Source organism: Symphodus melops (genome assembly GCF_947650265.1).
Source record: "Symphodus melops genome assembly, chromosome: 4".
Lineage (NCBI taxonomy): Eukaryota > Metazoa > Chordata > Actinopteri > Labriformes > Labridae > Symphodus > Symphodus melops.
In genome coordinates, this window is record NC_136694.1 from 29,061,470 (window position 1) to 29,077,956 (window position 16,487).

The 16,487-nt window shown below is 45.7% G+C and overlaps 1 protein-coding gene across 2 annotated transcripts in view; it reads right to left on the reverse strand.

The window, feature by feature from the left end:
* Positions 1-1,220: 1,220 nt before the first annotated feature.
* il17rd (interleukin 17 receptor D) overlaps positions 1,221-16,487 on the reverse strand; it is a 17,580-nt gene continuing 2,313 nt past the window's right edge. Inside the window, exons 2-16 of one of the 2 annotated variants that reach the window (XM_079341635.1) lie at positions 14,000-14,054; positions 10,381-10,503; positions 7,466-7,584; positions 7,027-7,147; positions 6,655-6,699; positions 5,953-6,104; positions 5,363-5,428; positions 5,001-5,055; positions 4,777-4,887; positions 4,233-4,417; positions 4,012-4,127; positions 3,292-3,534; positions 2,278-2,832; positions 1,927-2,177; positions 1,221-1,827 (exon numbers count right to left, since the gene is read on the reverse strand). In XM_079341635.1, coding sequence (XP_079197761.1) covers positions 1,703-1,827; positions 1,927-2,177; positions 2,278-2,832; positions 3,292-3,534; positions 4,012-4,127; positions 4,233-4,417; positions 4,777-4,887; positions 5,001-5,055; positions 5,363-5,428; positions 5,953-6,104; positions 6,655-6,699; positions 7,027-7,147; positions 7,466-7,584; positions 10,381-10,503; positions 14,000-14,054 — 2,322 coding nt within the window. In that variant the 3' untranslated portion in view covers positions 1,221-1,702. Of the gene's footprint in view, positions 1,828-1,926; positions 2,178-2,277; positions 2,833-3,291; positions 3,535-4,011; positions 4,128-4,232; positions 4,418-4,776; positions 4,888-5,000; positions 5,056-5,362; positions 5,429-5,952; positions 6,105-6,654; positions 6,700-7,026; positions 7,148-7,465; positions 7,585-9,080; positions 9,379-10,380; positions 10,504-13,999; positions 14,055-16,487 lie in introns of those variants that run through there. The other variant, XM_079341636.1, reaches the window with a different exon arrangement.

Genomic DNA, 16,487 nt, shown 5'->3' on the forward strand with positions numbered 1-16,487 from the left:
CGTCCGAGAAGACAACGTGTAGGACTGTAGCTCATGAAACCCATCAGATATTAAAGACAGCGTGTAGGACTGTAGCTCATGAAACCCATCAGATATTAAAGACAGCGTGTAGGACTGTAGCTCATGAAACCCATCAGATATCAAAGACAACGTGTAGGACTGTAGCTCATGAAACCCATCAGGTATTAAAGACAACGTGTAGGACTGTAGCTCATGAAACCCATCAGATATTAAAGACAACGTGTAGGACTGTAGCTCATGAAACCCATCAGATATTAAAGACAACGTGTAGGACTGTAGCTCATGAAACCCATCAGATATTAAAGACAACGTGTAGGACTGTAGCTCATGAAACCCATCAGGTATTAAAGACAACGTGTAGGACTGTAGCTCATGAAACCCATCAGATATCAAAGACAACGTGTAGGACTGTAGCTCATGAAACCCATCAGATATTAAAGACAACGTGTACGACTGTAGCTCTTGTTCCAAGCGTTCCTAAATAAAAGAGGTTAAATGATAACAGTGTTTTTACAGTATTTACTTGGTTTTCTTCCTAAATGTTGAGATGATTAAAAAAAAAAAACCACTGAAGGTTCTTCATCCTGTTGGATATTTTGGCGGAACAGCTGGAGGCGTGTGTGGCGTTGACTCGTCCTGGGTCACTGCATCATAACGTGCCTGAAACGTGTCAATAAGTCGACTGTACATCAGCTCATGAATGGAGATGCAGGGCTGAGGGAGTCTTTGGTTTCACATCCGGAAGTCCTTCAAAAAGAGCTCCATAGCTTCGAGAGGCTGGTGTTGTAGACACAGTGGTTACCGCCATGTAGGGTTCTAGAAGTCTGCGGTTACCATGACAACCACAGAGAAGCTTTCTTAAAACTCTGCTGTTTCTGTAAGTACCAGGAAACCGAGAAGCAAAAGAGTACCAGCCTCAAGACAGGAGGGAACTCTGAGTACCATATCGACAGGAAGTAGAGTGTAAGAGGTTACCATAGTCACCAGGGAGGAGGGTTTTAGAACTCTTCGGTTACCATAGCAACCAGAGTAGTGTACCAAAAGTCTGTGGTTACCATAGTCACCAGGGAGGAGGGTTCTAGGAGTCTTCGGTTACCATAGCAACCAGAGTAGTGTACCAAAAGTCTGTGGTTACCATAGTTACCAGGGAGTAGGGTTCTAGAACTCTTCGGTTACCATAGCAACCAGAGTAGTGTACCAAACGTCTGTGGTTACCATAGATACCAGGGAAAAGGGTTCTAGATCTCTTTGGTTACCATAGTTAGAGCTGTAAATCTCTGCAGTTACCATAGCAACCAGAGAGTAGTGTTCTAGAAGTCTTAGGTTGCCATAGTGACCAATGAGTAGTGTTCTAGATGTGGGGGGGGTTCAAAAGGTCACTTTTGAGTAATAATCATCTGATTAGTGGTTATACAAAGTTACCAGGAAGTGATCTAAAGCACTGCTGTTACCATAGTTACCAGGGAGCGGTGTTCTGTGGTCCTGTAAGTAAGCAGTGAGTGTTCTTACAAACAGTCAGAGTGGAGAAATGTTCAGTACCTCAGTAACATCCACAGGTGAACCACTGCAGTGCTGTTTTGTTTTTCCTTTTCGAGAGGACGACAGCACTTAGAAAAAAAAGTTCAGGTTCAAGGTGAGCACATTTTAGTCCCAGTGATGACATCACAGCAGGAGGGCTCTCCTACGACGACGCCACGGGTGCTCGTCCCTCGCCGTGCTTCAGATGGTCGTGGTGGTGCAGCTCAGCTTTACAGACCGTGGCGTCGCTGCAGCGGAGAGACGTGACGGCGGGCGGCTCCTCGTCCCCTAAAAGACACACGACCAACATGTCCTTATTTAATAACTTCCATATAAACTGAACACTATGACAGGGAGACGTTTTCATTGTTCGATGTTCAGTCTCACCGAGTCCTGAAGAAGAGGATTCACTCTCAGCCAGGGAGGAGGACTCAGCCAGGTCGTGTGAGAGTCCCTCCATCAGGGGAATGGAAAGCTCCGAGGAGGGGACGGACGAATCGTAGATGCCCGAATCCCGAGGAGGCGGGACTTCTGGAGAGGAAGGACAGCCTATTTCTGGCTGGGACAGAATGGGACACGCCTCCTCCTGGAGGATAGAGGGAGCAGAAGAGGAGGAGGAGGCTTCTCCAGAGGTGGACCTGAAGGAGCAGACGTGCAGCAGAGGTCAGACTGAAGAACGCTTTGACATCATCGACTTGAAACTGGTGACGAACGCGTTAAGAAAGCATCCCAATTTACCTCGAGGTGGCTCCCAGCATGGACAGAGAGCAATGTGGCAGACCTGGACTTGGACAAGGACCAGGACTTGGAATTGGACTTGGACTGTGGCTGCAGCCCGGGTCACGACTGGGACTAGAACCAGGAGCCAGCAGGAGCACATTCCTCCTCGGCTCTCCCTTTCCTCCCTCGAGCGTCGGCGTCCTCACCACCACCTCGTTGAGCACCAGGCCGGAGTCGAACTTGTGCTCGTGCTGAGAGGAGCAGGAGGAGCAGTGAGGCTTCGGAGGAGGAGGAGTCGGTGCCGGAGCCGGGTCGGCAGGGAGAGGAGCGGATTTCGAGGAAGAGGAGGCCGAGGAGTCTCCTGAAGGAGCCAGCTGCTGCTCGAACCAGTCGGGGTTCTGGCTGATGTGCTGGTGCATGTTGCAGATGGAGACGTAGAGCGAGCGTCCAGACTTGCTCCTGAAGTAGTTCCTCCTGGAGACGTTGAGAGGCTGAGAGTCCCGGTCGGAGAGACTGGACTGACTGGAGTGAAGCCGGCTGAAGAGCTGCGGGAGCTGGTCCATCAACTTGAACCTAAACGCGGGACATTATTATTCAACATGGCCGCCAAACAGGAACAAAAAACACATTAATCCAAAGGCAAAACGCAAAAATGCAGCACAAACAAATTCTGTCAGGGGAAATAATCCCAAATCAGGACAAGGAGAGTTTGACGTCAGTTTCGTAACCTGCAACCTCGACACTGTTTTGTTTTCTTTAAAGAAACTATCTGACCGCTACATGTTCATCTGTCTCTGCTCTGCTGCACCTGTGGGCTGAGTGAAGCTCCTCCCCCTTCTCTCTCAACCTGCAGCCAGGATCAGAAGCCACCTATTCTCCTTTTTGCACAAATCACCACGGCTGTCCTGTTTACATATTTTGCACGGGTCAGCAGGAGCTTCTTACAGACGTACGTTACTGAGAAACTATTTGAAATTGCAATAATCAATAATAATCAATAATCAAGTTCACCGTCCGACAGTCCGTGTTTACCTGGGAGCCAGGCTCAGTATGGTGGGGATGTCGTTCTCCGTCGAGTAGTCGAAGTAAACCGTCATGAAGCGGTTCAGCTCCTGAGCGCCCTCGCTTTTCTTCGCCAGACGCAGCTTCTCAGCAATCATGGCCACGCCCACAATGAACAGATCGTTGCCCGATCCACCAATCGGCGAGCTGCTGCTGTTATTACGACGGCTCACTGGTGTCTTTCCTCTGCGGCTCTTTTTCTCCATGTAGTATCTGAAGGAAGATGAGAGATGATGTAAACGCGGTTCTTTTCTTTTCTAGTCGAGGACGGTGACAGGCGGCCATTATTGTCTCTATAATCACGTTTAAGAGTTCGTCGTCTTTTCTCGCTGAGAATAAAATAGATTCGGAAAAAATGGCGACTAAGGGGAAATAAAAATAACATGCTGAACGACAATTGGTTGGTTTGAAATGAAAAATTAAAAAGGAGCAATTTGCAGCATCTAGTGGCCAGTGGTGGAACTGCAGCTGAAAGCATAAAACATCTCTCGACAAACAGAAGACAGAAGTTCACACAGAACAGAGGAAGGTAGGAGAGAGAGAGAGAGAGAGAGAGAGAGAGAGAGTAAGAGAGAGAGAGTAAGAGAGCGAGAGAGAGAGAGAGAGAGAGAGAGAGAGAGAGAGAGAGAGAGAGAGAGAGAGAGAGAGAGAGAGAGAGAGAGAGAGAGAGAGAGAGAGAGAGTAGAGTACCGTAGGCCTTTGGAGCAGACGGTGATGATGAAGTTGGCTTCATCCAGCTGTCTGCTGAGCCAAGACATCTGCCCCTCTTTGCACATCTCCAGGTGTTCCCACAGGTCCAACACCACCTGAGCAGGAGCAAACAGGGACTTTAGATTCACCTGATTCACAAGTTTAAATAATTTAAAAAAGATTCTGAGAGTTTTTCCTCCTCGTCTGCGTCGCTGTCTCACCTCACAGCTGCAGAAGTCCTGCAGGAAGTAAGCGAAGCTCTGGATGACGCTGGTGTGTTTGGGACAGTCTCGGTTCGAGTAGCAGATGAAGACTTTGGGGCGGGGCCACGGCCGATCCGTGTTCAATGCTGCACTTTGATTGGACGACTCGCTGCTCTCCTCATCCAGCTGACTGTAGATGTTTTCTAAAACGAGAGGGGACCAACATATTAAAGTGATGATGCAGCTATACATGACGAATACAACATGGAGTGGACAGGGAGACGCGGTCAACAGAGCATTCCTCTGATGCGGAGGCTGAACTCTTTGGGTTTTGTAAAAATCTACTCGGAGGTTATCGGAGACCAGCGGAAAGACTTGAGCTCCCCGTGTGATCCAGGAAGCGTTCAAGAATCATGAATTGTTCTGGGAGAAAATCAAGTTATCCGAGTCTTAGCTCGCGAAATCGTAGACGGTGAGGAATCTATAAGTTAGCGAGAGCGAGTTTAAGTTCATCGAACACAAATCTGGTAGAACTGAAAGAGGAAACAATCAGCGCTCTCACCTTGCTGTTTCTTGCGGCACATGACCGTGAACAGAGTGGCGAAGGCGGACATGATGACCAGAGGAACCGTGATGGCCATGGCTCTGATCGGCCCCGCCCAGGGCGAGTGGACTGAGGAGGAAACACAAGCAGCACATGGACAGTTTAACAACTACATCCATGAGTTTAGATGAGACAGTGTGGAGCTGTCACTTGTGAGTTTTTATACCGAGTGTGTTTCTCACCCTGGCTCACGTGGTACTGACTCTGCCTCCGGGTCGTGTTACCGTCGTCTCTCAGCTGAAAAGTGAAGAAAGAAAACAGGAAATGAAACAATCAATGTTCACACAGATGGATTTTTAAATTGGGATTTAATTCTTCTTAAACCCTTTCATCATTTTAGTTTAGCTGCAGTACGGTCGCTGAACTCTCAAACCCAGAATCTTCAGTCGGTTCATGTCGCGTGCAGTGTGTGAGGTTCAGTGTTTTTTGGGGACGTCTTAACACACCTGATTTATTGTTAGTTTTACTTTTAGTTAAAACACTGAAGAGCCAAATGAAACCACGTCACCAGCAGGGTTTTTAAAACTGTGCTGCGTTCAAATACCTCAATAGTGTAGGTCCCTGGAGTGACGTCCTGGAGGATGCACGTAGTTCTGAGCTGGTTTAAGTCCTGCACATGAAAAACACTCACATTACAACACTGCATTTAAAATCACAAGTTCATTCACACATTTAAAAAAAGAAATCAAAGGCTGCTGGATCACAGGAAGATGATCTTTTTGCCTTTATTTGATTGTTAAATGAGACACAGGTTTTTTGTGTGTAAGTGTAATTCTGACATTGAACTGTAGGGGGAGTCTGGACTCACACTGAGCATAAAGCCAGCGCTCCAGGTAAATACTCTGAATGGAAGCAAACAGGTTTGTTTAATTTAATGCATCTGTTTTATGTTGGATGATTGGGATCCTCGCCAAGGGCAGAATTAGATATTGGATTTGTTTGACGTGTAACAACTGGGTCCAGCTCTCTTCAAAAGGTCATCTTCCTTTTTATCAGCCGCCAGGTCACAACTTAAACATTGACGTCCAAAAACTTCACAAACTCTGAACGTTTTTTTTTTTTTTTCTTTAAAGGCTCTTTTCTCCTGGAAGTATCCCGGGATAACTCGACTTTCCAAACCTGAGGAATACTCACAGGTTTGCAGCGCTGCAGTCTGAAGGGTCCGTCCTGTCTCAGTTTGTAGTACAGGTAGTAGAAGTGAAAGCCGAAGGTGGGCGGAGCCTGATCAAACGCCACGTGCAGGTTAGATCCCAGCTGAGACACGTTCATGCTCTTTGGCTTCCAGACTGAGACGGAAAGAAATAAAACTTAAAACGGGGACTTTTCTTTGGCATTTAATTATCAGCTGTGCAAAAGAAAAAAACATTGAATGAAAAAACAACAGCTGAGTTTTTCATCTGGTTAATGATATTTAAATAAACAACAGAGTCTCCTTTTTAGTGCTCATTCTGTGTTCGATAACTTATCGTGCGTGTCTGACACTGCTGAACTCGACACTTCCTGCAAAGATTACAAAACAAAATCTTTCCTGGCAGGCTTTTAATTTGAAACATCTGCATCCTTTTTTTTTTTTTTTTTTAAACTGCTTGGTGTAAAATATTAAATTGAAACCTTTGTGTCAGATTGAGAACAGCGTAAGGATTGAATTAAAACTTTTTTTTTAATTATTATTCTCACATTGAAGTGAAACACAGATTCGACTCCTTTACACTTCAAAAATCGCTGTGTGGAAATGTTTGATATACTTTAATGTGTGCTGGGAACAAGACAATGAAGGCGTGCAGCGACTCGGTCTGCACATGGCTCTGGTTATGACGACGACGCAGAGGAACTTACAGGGTTTGCAGACCAGGTTGTCGGATCCCAGGAGGACTTCACACGCTGGAGGAGAAACACACAGAAAGGATTAGAGAGCTCGTCTTCAGGTCCAAACATCTTAAAGAGACAGCTCCAACATGACGCCCTGGAGACTTCCTCGGATGGATCCGAGTTTTATCTCTGGTGCAGAGGACGAGTTTAACCTCGAGTGTATTTACTTATATTCACTTCTTTTCGTTAATGTTCATCTAGCGCCCTCTAGTGACTGTGAGGACAAAGTGAAGAATTATTCTGTTTTTAAAGCTTCTTCCACTTGTGTTGTCGGGCTTAAACTTGTGGGAGGAGTTTAAAGGGTCTGTCTTCGTCGGGTGAGGAGGTGGGCGGACTCACAGTTCGTCCTGAGGAACGACGGCGGGAAGAAGCTTTCGTTCATCAGAGTCGGGAACGGAACAACTCGAACCATGTAGTCGGTGTCGAAGTTTAAACCGCTGAACGGCTGGCTGCTCAGCTTCTGTGGGAGAGAAAAGGAAAAATGAATCATCAGTGGATATCAGCGAGGAGACAAGGAGAGGAAATCAAAATAAACGATGAGTCGCAGCTAAGGAGGTCACCGAGTTGATACGCCTTCAATTAAACGAGCCGAAATAACAACAACAAACATCGAGGTTTTCAGGAGCACTGTGCCGCCATCTTTGTTTGTCCACAAATCGGACATTTCTCCATTCACTCTTCTTCTCTCAGGTCTGACACGTTTGGCACCAACACGAACGAGAACGCCAGAAATAGAAGCAAAGAAAACGATGGCCGCGGTGGTTAATTTTGTCCCTACCGTGATCCTGTAGGAGAAGTTGAGCTGTCGGGGGTCTTTGAGGATCAGATGTTGACACTGTTTCCCCTCTGGGTTTTTGTCTTCCAGATAAACTCTGAAACCTTTAATGTGCTCGATTCCTGCAAACAAACAAACAAACAAAAACATTGTCAATGACAATCAGCATCCTTCCTTCTCTCCTTGTTTCCTTTCCCCTTCCTCTCTCATCCTCTTATTCTGCTTTAAATACCAAATCACATTTTATAACCACTTTTTCACATCCTCTCCTTGTTTCCTTTTACCTACTTTATTTTGTTTCTGTTTGTTTTTATCGTTCTCTAATCGTCTTGTTTACTTTCCTTCTCCTTGTATTCTCGCTCCCTATCCTCTTCAAATTACATCTCCTTGTCTCCTTTCCTTGCACACTTTTTTCTCCTCTCCTTGTTGCCTAATTCTCTCATTTGTTTATCGTTTCATTCTCCTCCTTTCTTCCGCTTGTCTTCTTGCTTCCTTTTATCACCTCCTCTTCTTCCTCCTCCTCTTCCTCCTCCTTCTCCCTGCTCTTTGAAAACTCGTCTGTCATTTAATTACACCTTTATATCCACAAGACATGTTTTTCCCGTTAGCTCTGTGGGGAGTGGAGAGGGAGAAGAGGAGGGAGACAACCAGACAGAGAGAGAAAAGAAAAGAGGGAGAATGTGGAAGGAGAGAAGAAGAGAGATCAGGAACTGGAGGATGAAAAAGTGGAGAATAAAGAGAGTAAAAAGAGAGAAAAGAGGGGCGACAGATTTCACACTTGCAGAAAACTCCTAAAAACTCCTGACGTTTCCAGGGTGATTTTTTAAATCCGGCTTTATCCAGAGTTTCTTCAGACAGCATCCTCGTATTTTCCCCACGCAGCAGGATATTATGAGGAGAATTCACCTCGAGCGAGGCGGAGGGGGAGTGACTGGAGTCAGTGCACACAGTCTGCACGTGATCAGTATGATCTTAGTGCATGTTTTCCTCTTCATGTATGAAAGGCCCTGTGAGAGGACGTCCTACCCCCTTCCCTTTTGAATGTGCTTTTCTGCTTCCGCATGTAGTTTAGTTTAGCAGTGAGAAAAGTGAAGAGATAGCTGTTCAATGTTGTGTTGCTTGTTTTGTGATTCCATGAGACTTTAGAAAGTACTGGAAGTATATTTGATTGAGTTTATGTTTCATGTTCAGTAATTGTAGCACGAGCAATTAGCGCGCTAGGAATTAGCGCGCTAGCGACTAGCATGCTAGCGTCTAGCTTGCTATTTAGCACATAGTAATTAGCTGTATTGGTTTGTTGTATGTTAAGCTATCAAGGCATGTGCCAACTCATTCATATTCTGTTTCAATATGATTGCTCTCAGTAGAGTAGTACTTATGCTAGTAGTTATGCTAACTGTCTGTTGTATTAGCAATGTTATTTGGGTGAGCTTTCAGGACAGTGTTTGATTTCTGCTTTAGCTGTTTGCAGACCACACGCTCCTGCACGCTGTCATTCGAGTATATGGAAATAAAGGAGGATTTCAAGAAGGAAGCTGGTTTGCTGGCGTTCTCAACGGCAACACTCAAACATCACGAACATCTGGACCCCAAGTTACAGTCCTTGCCTGGTCCTCACCTACAGCGTGTTCTTCTCTGCTCTTTTGTAGACGTCATGATTCTGTCAAACTACAACTAAACTAAAAAGGCAAATATTCTCATAGCAGACTCTCACAGGGATCGTCTCCCAATGTGAAGTGAGATTTCAGACGCAACTCCTCCTGAAATTCTCTCGAAACTTTCAGGAGTGTAAATTTAAGCGACAGTGAAGGGACGTGATGTGAAAAAAAGACGCTGAGGAAAGATGGCATTTGTTCATGTATTAAAACGTGTTGCGTGGAGCGCAGCAACATACTGAACATACAGAGCAGAAAACAAACCGGTTACGTGATGTAAAGGTCACCACCACCACCCGGTCCTGCTCGATGTGTGTTCAGCTGCTAACCTTGACCCTGACGTCATGTCTATCTTTAACCACGAGGCGGGAAGGAAAACGTCCGGGTAAAGTGAGGGGGGGGGATTGAACTTATTGAGTTAACGTACGTGTTCAGGGTCAGGGTACATTCAACACGAAGAGGCCAAAGAGAGAGAGAGTGAGCGAGCGAGCGAGCGAGCAGTGGCAGAACAGGTTTTTCTGTCTCCGGGCAGATTCCTGAACACGTCTCTCCTGCAGAGTCGACGACAGACGAGGATGTTTTTGCATTTTAACTACAGCCTAACGCCAGACTCTTTCTTCCCTTCGGCGTGAGTTCTTCTTGTTCCTTCAGCTTTAATGATAACGTTTAGTTGGTCCCATCAGACTCGCTCGACCCTGCTCAGTCAACGCTACGATCCGGATCCAGAATTAATCGCACAAATCCACTGCTGCTTCCCCCGAGTATCTGGAACTCATCAGGTAATGGAGAGGAACAGTTGACTTCACAGAGACTCTGGCTCCTCCACCTCCGTGAAAACAACAGAGTGTATTGTCACAGAGAGAGAGAGAGAGCGAGAGAGAGAGATTCACCTTACACTCAGCGACACACACACACACACACACATTCCTTCACGGTTAAATAGTGGTATTGTAGTTTGGGATGTGATCCTCTTTCGTATTCTTCAGGCCTGATCAAAGGGACACACACACACTCTGACACACACGCTGACACACACACACACACACACACACACACACACACACACACACACACACACACACACACAGTCGGCAGGGTAAGCTTACGGATTTGAGCACTTTGAAGGTTTTAGTGTCCTGTTCCTCCTCCCTGACTTTACCCGACTTTCTACAACAGACGTGCACACACACGAGCACACACACACACACACACACACACACTCACACACACGATAGGTACACAGGGTTACACACAGACGGGTACCTAGCGGGCTTGCGGACCAGTGGACGACCACGGCGGCCTGATCCTCGCAGGCGAGATGACTGAAGGAGACGTTGGTGACCTCATGGATCACATGTTTCCCCAACGGGTAGTTTAGAGAACAATCTGCAGGACGAGAGAGAGAGAGAGATTTAATTTGTCTTTGTTGTATTTAAAAAGAACAAACCCGGTCAACCTGCACAGCTCTGTTTGTTAAACATTAAATCTTTGTTTACTCTTCACTATTAGCATATGTTTCTCATGCTAACGAAGTCCCGTGAACTGAATTTGAACATTTAATAGAAAGAGAGACAGTTCTGATCTTATTTGATAAAAAATGCTGCCTTATTGTACACTTTAACCCTTTGTGTGTGTTGTTCGTTTCTCGTCTTCAGTTGGTAGAGTCGGCTGTGTCCCAACAGGAAGGTCGAGGGTTCGATCCCCGACTCCTGCAGCAACACGCCCGACGTGTCCTTTGGCAAGACGCTTCGCCCCTGAATGTCTCGCACTGCCTCGTCGTCGGCCGCCGATGTTGAACGTTGTTGAAATTGAAAACACAACCATTCACCACTCTGGGAGAACTGCATGTCGGACACGCAGCCCTTCACAATAAAAGCCCCGTGCAGGGCGGAGATGGGAAGTTTGCCTCGTTATCCAAGCTTTTGTTTTTCGCAGCTTTTGTTCTTTGTTCTTCAGGGATTAGGTGGTGTTGTATTCAGTTCTTTTGGTACATGGTCATTACCCCAAACCGGCTCTTAAGGGGTCGTAACAATCCCAGGAATAATTAACACCCATAATTAACGTAGTTTTCATCCTTGTTATTCTCACGTGTTTGTTCAAAAGTTGATTCTGATTCAGTTTGGTTGTAAAACAGGGAAAAAATAGATTTTGTTGAAAGGAGCTTTAAGCAGCAGAGACCTGTCGAGTGTTCAAAGCCTCGGCACGTCCGTCTTTGTGTCCTCTCACAGAGACGGAGGAAGAGCAGTCAGCCATGAACCGGGAGGGACGGGAGGAGAAAAGCCGAAACTTAGGAGGCCGAAAGAGGAGTGGGCGTGAGCTCAGACACGACTCACTGCTCCTCTTTCCTCCTATTGACGAAGACGATGGAGGTGAGGAAGACGGAGCTCAAAGAGGAAGGGAGAAGGGACACGAGTCACTGCTCCTCTTCCTCTCGCCTCTCGTCAAAGCGGGGTCATGTTCAGGGCTGAAGGAGAAGGTCACAGCTGGACGCTCCTCTTCCTCCTCCATCATAAAGCTTTTAATAAAAGATATGAGGAAGAGGAGGAGGAGGGGGAGATTGTGCATCCTCTACCTCTTTGTTTTCAAAGTTTCTTTTAAAGACAAAGGAGACGAGTAGACATTCACTGCTGAAAAAAAAAGATTAAACCTTCATCCTGTCACCTCCTCCTCCTCTTCCTCCTCTTTGTCTTAAAAGTTTGCAAAAGACGAATTCAGAGACAAAATGTCCAAAATGAAAATCCTCTTAAATGTGTTTCGGAGTAATATGTTAAAAAACTCCATTGGTACTACAATACCCATGAGCCTTTGCTGCTGTTGTAGGAAGAAGAAGCGTCTAAAAGGGTTCAGACCTTCATCTCAGCAGCTTGGATCAATCTCGAATAAAAAGCTTGACAGTCACTCCTGAGCTCTATCAGCCAGTTCATCTTCAAACACTCGTTACTGGAAACCATCTCAAACTGGGATGTAGTCACTTCGCAGTGACGATTATACTGGGATGAAATGTTGAGTGGTTTCACCGTAGGCTCAAACAGTGGATCAGTGCACAACACAGGCTCCGAACTTTCTCTATTTTGCGTCCAACCTTTTATTATTACCGAGTATATTTCGACCTCGTCTGCAGAGACGAACAGCAGCAAAGGGCCGACGGCGGATTCAAACCCGCAGCCGCTGCTAAGAGGACTTCAGCCTCTCTGTACGTCTGACTTGAACCTCACACAGCGTCACCACTAAAAAATACTGACCTGTCCCTTTAAGAGAACCTCGATGCTTTTTTTTTTAAAACTTATTTTTCGTATCTGTCGTCTAAAAGCCAAAAACATATTTTCATGTCCACGTGACTGGAGCGATCAAGTGACGCATATTAAAGCTGTAAATCTGCCTCAAAGTTTAACATTCACAGGTTCAGAGAATCGTTGTGTTACTTTAGTTTTTAGGCTGATGGCGTTTAACATCCGTCAGGCAACGAGGAGTTTTTAAGAGATTTCTTGATATTGATAGAAAACTAAAAAGGCCTTCAGACTTTTGTTTGAGGGTTGCTTTTTTTAAACTGATTAAATCACCTTCAGGAAGTGATGTCACAGAGGTCAAAGGTCACCCTGTGTTATATTCTCTATGAGAACAGAGTGAAAGAGAGAGAGGAAGCTTCAGACGCTCCTCTGACCCAACGTCTTTGACCGAAAGCAGACGAAAGGAAGCGGTGAGGTGTGTCGCTCTTTACACACACACACACACACACACACACACACACACACACACACACACACACACACACACACACACGTTGGTGGTTCAGTTCGGTTCGACTTTTGCATTTTGTGGCGTTTCCACTAAAGCCGGGAAAGACTAACCGATCCGTACCGTCCTTTTTGGGACTTTTCCGTTGCGGCGCCAAGAATATCGAACCGACCCGAAAAGGTGGAGCTAAACACTGCACGCCACCTGACAGCTAATGAATGGGTCCAGAAATAAATAAAAGTATAATAAATATTTATTTTAATATTTATTTATTTTATATTATTTTAATTTAATATTTAATTTTAATAATAATTTAATAAAGAAACAGGTGGAGCTGATTGACTAACACGACAATGTTGTTCTATTTAACTTCTGCTTTTTAAATTCAGGAAGACAAACTTTTCAATTTCAGCGTGCTGTGGAGACACACACACACACACACACACACACACACACACACACACACACACACACACACACACACACACACACACACACACACACACACACACACACACACACACACACACACACACACACACACACACACACACACACACACACACACACACACACACACACACACACAAAGAGCACTCTGAATGAGCTCCTCGCTCATGGTCAGGGACAAAGGTGGGAGGAAGGATCGGCTACGGCTCAGGAACTTGACTTTAAGGAAGAAAAGAACAAAAGGAGGAGGAGGAGGAGGAGGAGGAGGAGGAGGAGGAGGACGAGGACGAGGACGAGGAGGAGGAGGAGGACGAGGAGGAGGAGGAGGGGGTTTAAACGTTCCTGCTTGCTGACAGAAAACAGAATCTGATTTCATTTGAGACGATGAAATCATCTGATTGGTTCAAACTTTAAAGTGAGACCTGACCTCAGAGGGATATAAAAACTCACTGTTCTTATCTCTAAAGCTTTGTTGTATCGTGACCGAGTCTTAAAACTCCTCGTGCGGCCTGCAGGACGATCTGCAACCCAAAGATGCATCAGGATGACTTTTCTGCTCCACGACTCGAGATGAAGCTGATCTGTGTGTTTTATGTCTGTCTCACTCGGGTCACTCTTCATCATCCGGGTCCTTCCACCAGGAGCCGAGATGAAACTGAAGTCATAACTGAGTTTACAGAAACAAGAAGAAACTCACTGTCAGCTCGGAGGGTGACGGCCAGCCTGCGACCTCCATCTGCACCAGACTGCACCTGAGAGGAGAGAGCACACACACACACACACACACACACACACACACACACACACACACAGTTTAACAGAAGAACTCAACACAAGTCTTCACTGTCAGGATCATAGGGAACCTGGATCCATCAGGACCGAGCTCCACATGTCTCACAGCCCTCAGCTGATCGAGTCTGGTGATAGTCAGGTCCCATCTTTTAAACCCGACACACACAGGACCGTCCCATCATGACCTGCAGCACCGCGGGATGTGTCAGCAGCTCACTCACTCTCCTGGTCAAACATTTTCAAAATGCACCAGATGACTTTCAATCTCATAAGGAGGATTTTTTTTCCCCACCCGTGTTTCCCATCGTGCACATCATCTCTGCAGCTCCCAGAGAGAAGCAGTTTAAATACGTGCAGGTCGCTCGGAGCTCGGAGTCTCTGCAGAGGAAACACGAGAGGGCGGGTGATGTTGTCCTGTTTGTTCACACGTGCAGCACAAACTGAAACAGGAGGTTTTTAAGGTTGTAAATGTGAAAGCAGCTGAACAGAAAGCGGACGCATCAGAAGATGCTAACATGCTGACTCGGGCTGAGGAGCTGTGGAGGTGATCCAGAGGAACCAGATCTCCTCTCGTCGCTCCGCCCTGCAGCTTCTTCTTTTTAAAGCACAAAAGACGACACGAAGAAGAGCGACGCCATCGCAGCTGTAAAAGGACACTTCCTTTGAGTTACCCACAATCCCTTTCTCCCGGTGCCAACACAGAGACGCTAACAGGGGCTGCAGGTTTACAGCTTTGACCTGTGACACACGCACGCACACACACACACACACACACACACACACACACACACACACACACAACCTTCAGGCTTGTTTCAGAGGTGTCATGCTTTGGTCACACACACACACACACACACACCTGAAACCAATCAGACAGACCCCCTACGGTGTGTGTGTGTGTGTGTGTATGTGTTCAGAAAGTGTGCCGTGCTTATTAGCAGTGACTGTACCTTAACACACACACACACACACACACACCCACACACACGTTTGTAATTATGTACTTGTGAAGACCCTCGTTGCCAGAACACATTCCTCGAACCTTCAAACACTCACAAACAAGAACTCTAAAACTCCGAACATCCGTTTGAAGTGAAGATCACGAAAATGTTTGCAGGAACTTTTTTTTTTTTTACCCCAAAAACCAGAAAAAAAAAAAAAAAGACTTAAAGAGTTTAATCCCAGGATTTCTTTTGTTACTCTCTCCTCTCCTTTAGTTTGCCTCCACTGCTGACCTTTGACCTTTAGGGTTTACACGCTGTGTGCACACATGTCCTGCTGGCAGCATGAAATGGGAGGCTAATTAAAATCAAGGGAAGGTTTTTCACTGACGGCAGACTTCCTGATTAACTGCAGCGACAAAAAAAAAAAAAAGTGCAAGAGAAACTTTTTTTTTCTTTGCTGCAGCTTTTCTTGCAGCGCACTCAGAGGTCGTACGGATTCTGAAATAAAATCACAGTTTGTATCAGACCAGTTGCCAGTACAGTTTCCCACAATGCAAAGCGTCAGGTCAGAGGTTTAAATGTCTCCATAAGATAAGATAAGATAAGATAACATTATTGATCCCAAATGGGGAAATTCGGTCGTTGCAGCAGCAGTACAGACAAAAAAAAAGTCGAAATAGTGACATAAATACATTTTAAATACATTTTCAAATCAGTAGGAGGGGATATATACAGAGGAGTGAACTCAACAGGACAACGTCTACAGGAGGAAATAATCACAATCAGACAAAAACAGCTTCTTTTTTTTATTGTGAAAATCCTCAAAAACTAAATGAAAGTCTTGTTGGGTTTGGACGGTACACTGTGACACTACAACGTCAGAAACCAGTTTATCCAGGCAGTGATGCTGCAAAACAAGCAGAGAGCGACAGGCAGACTGCTTCACAAAAACAGCCTGAATGTTCGACATGAGTTTAGACTCTCTCGTCTCTCTGCGGGGAAACACTGAATGTCAAAGTCCCCATCGGAGTCGAGCTGGAGTCCTTCTCCACTTCGCCCATCGAATCGAAAATAGAGAAACAGAACTCGATGCCTGAAACTCTCCAAGAACAAAAAGAAGAATCAGAGTTTGAGCCTCCCGTGTTTCCTAACGCTGCACCGCTTCCTTCCACTCACTGCTTTTATTGACTTTTCTCCCTCACTACTTCGGCACCAGTCAAACCTTCATTCTTTACAACTGATCATTTTTCAAAAAAAAAAAAAAAGAAAAGACGGGCTCAGGAGACATTTTTCTTCCTTCCTGCTGCCAGGTGTTTCTCACTATAGTTATAATCATTATCCCCTCCACTTACACACACACACACACACACACACACACACAAACCCCTGAGGGCACGAGGCACTGAGTCACATCAGTAAACAACTAAAGAAAAGACGATAAAAAGAAGA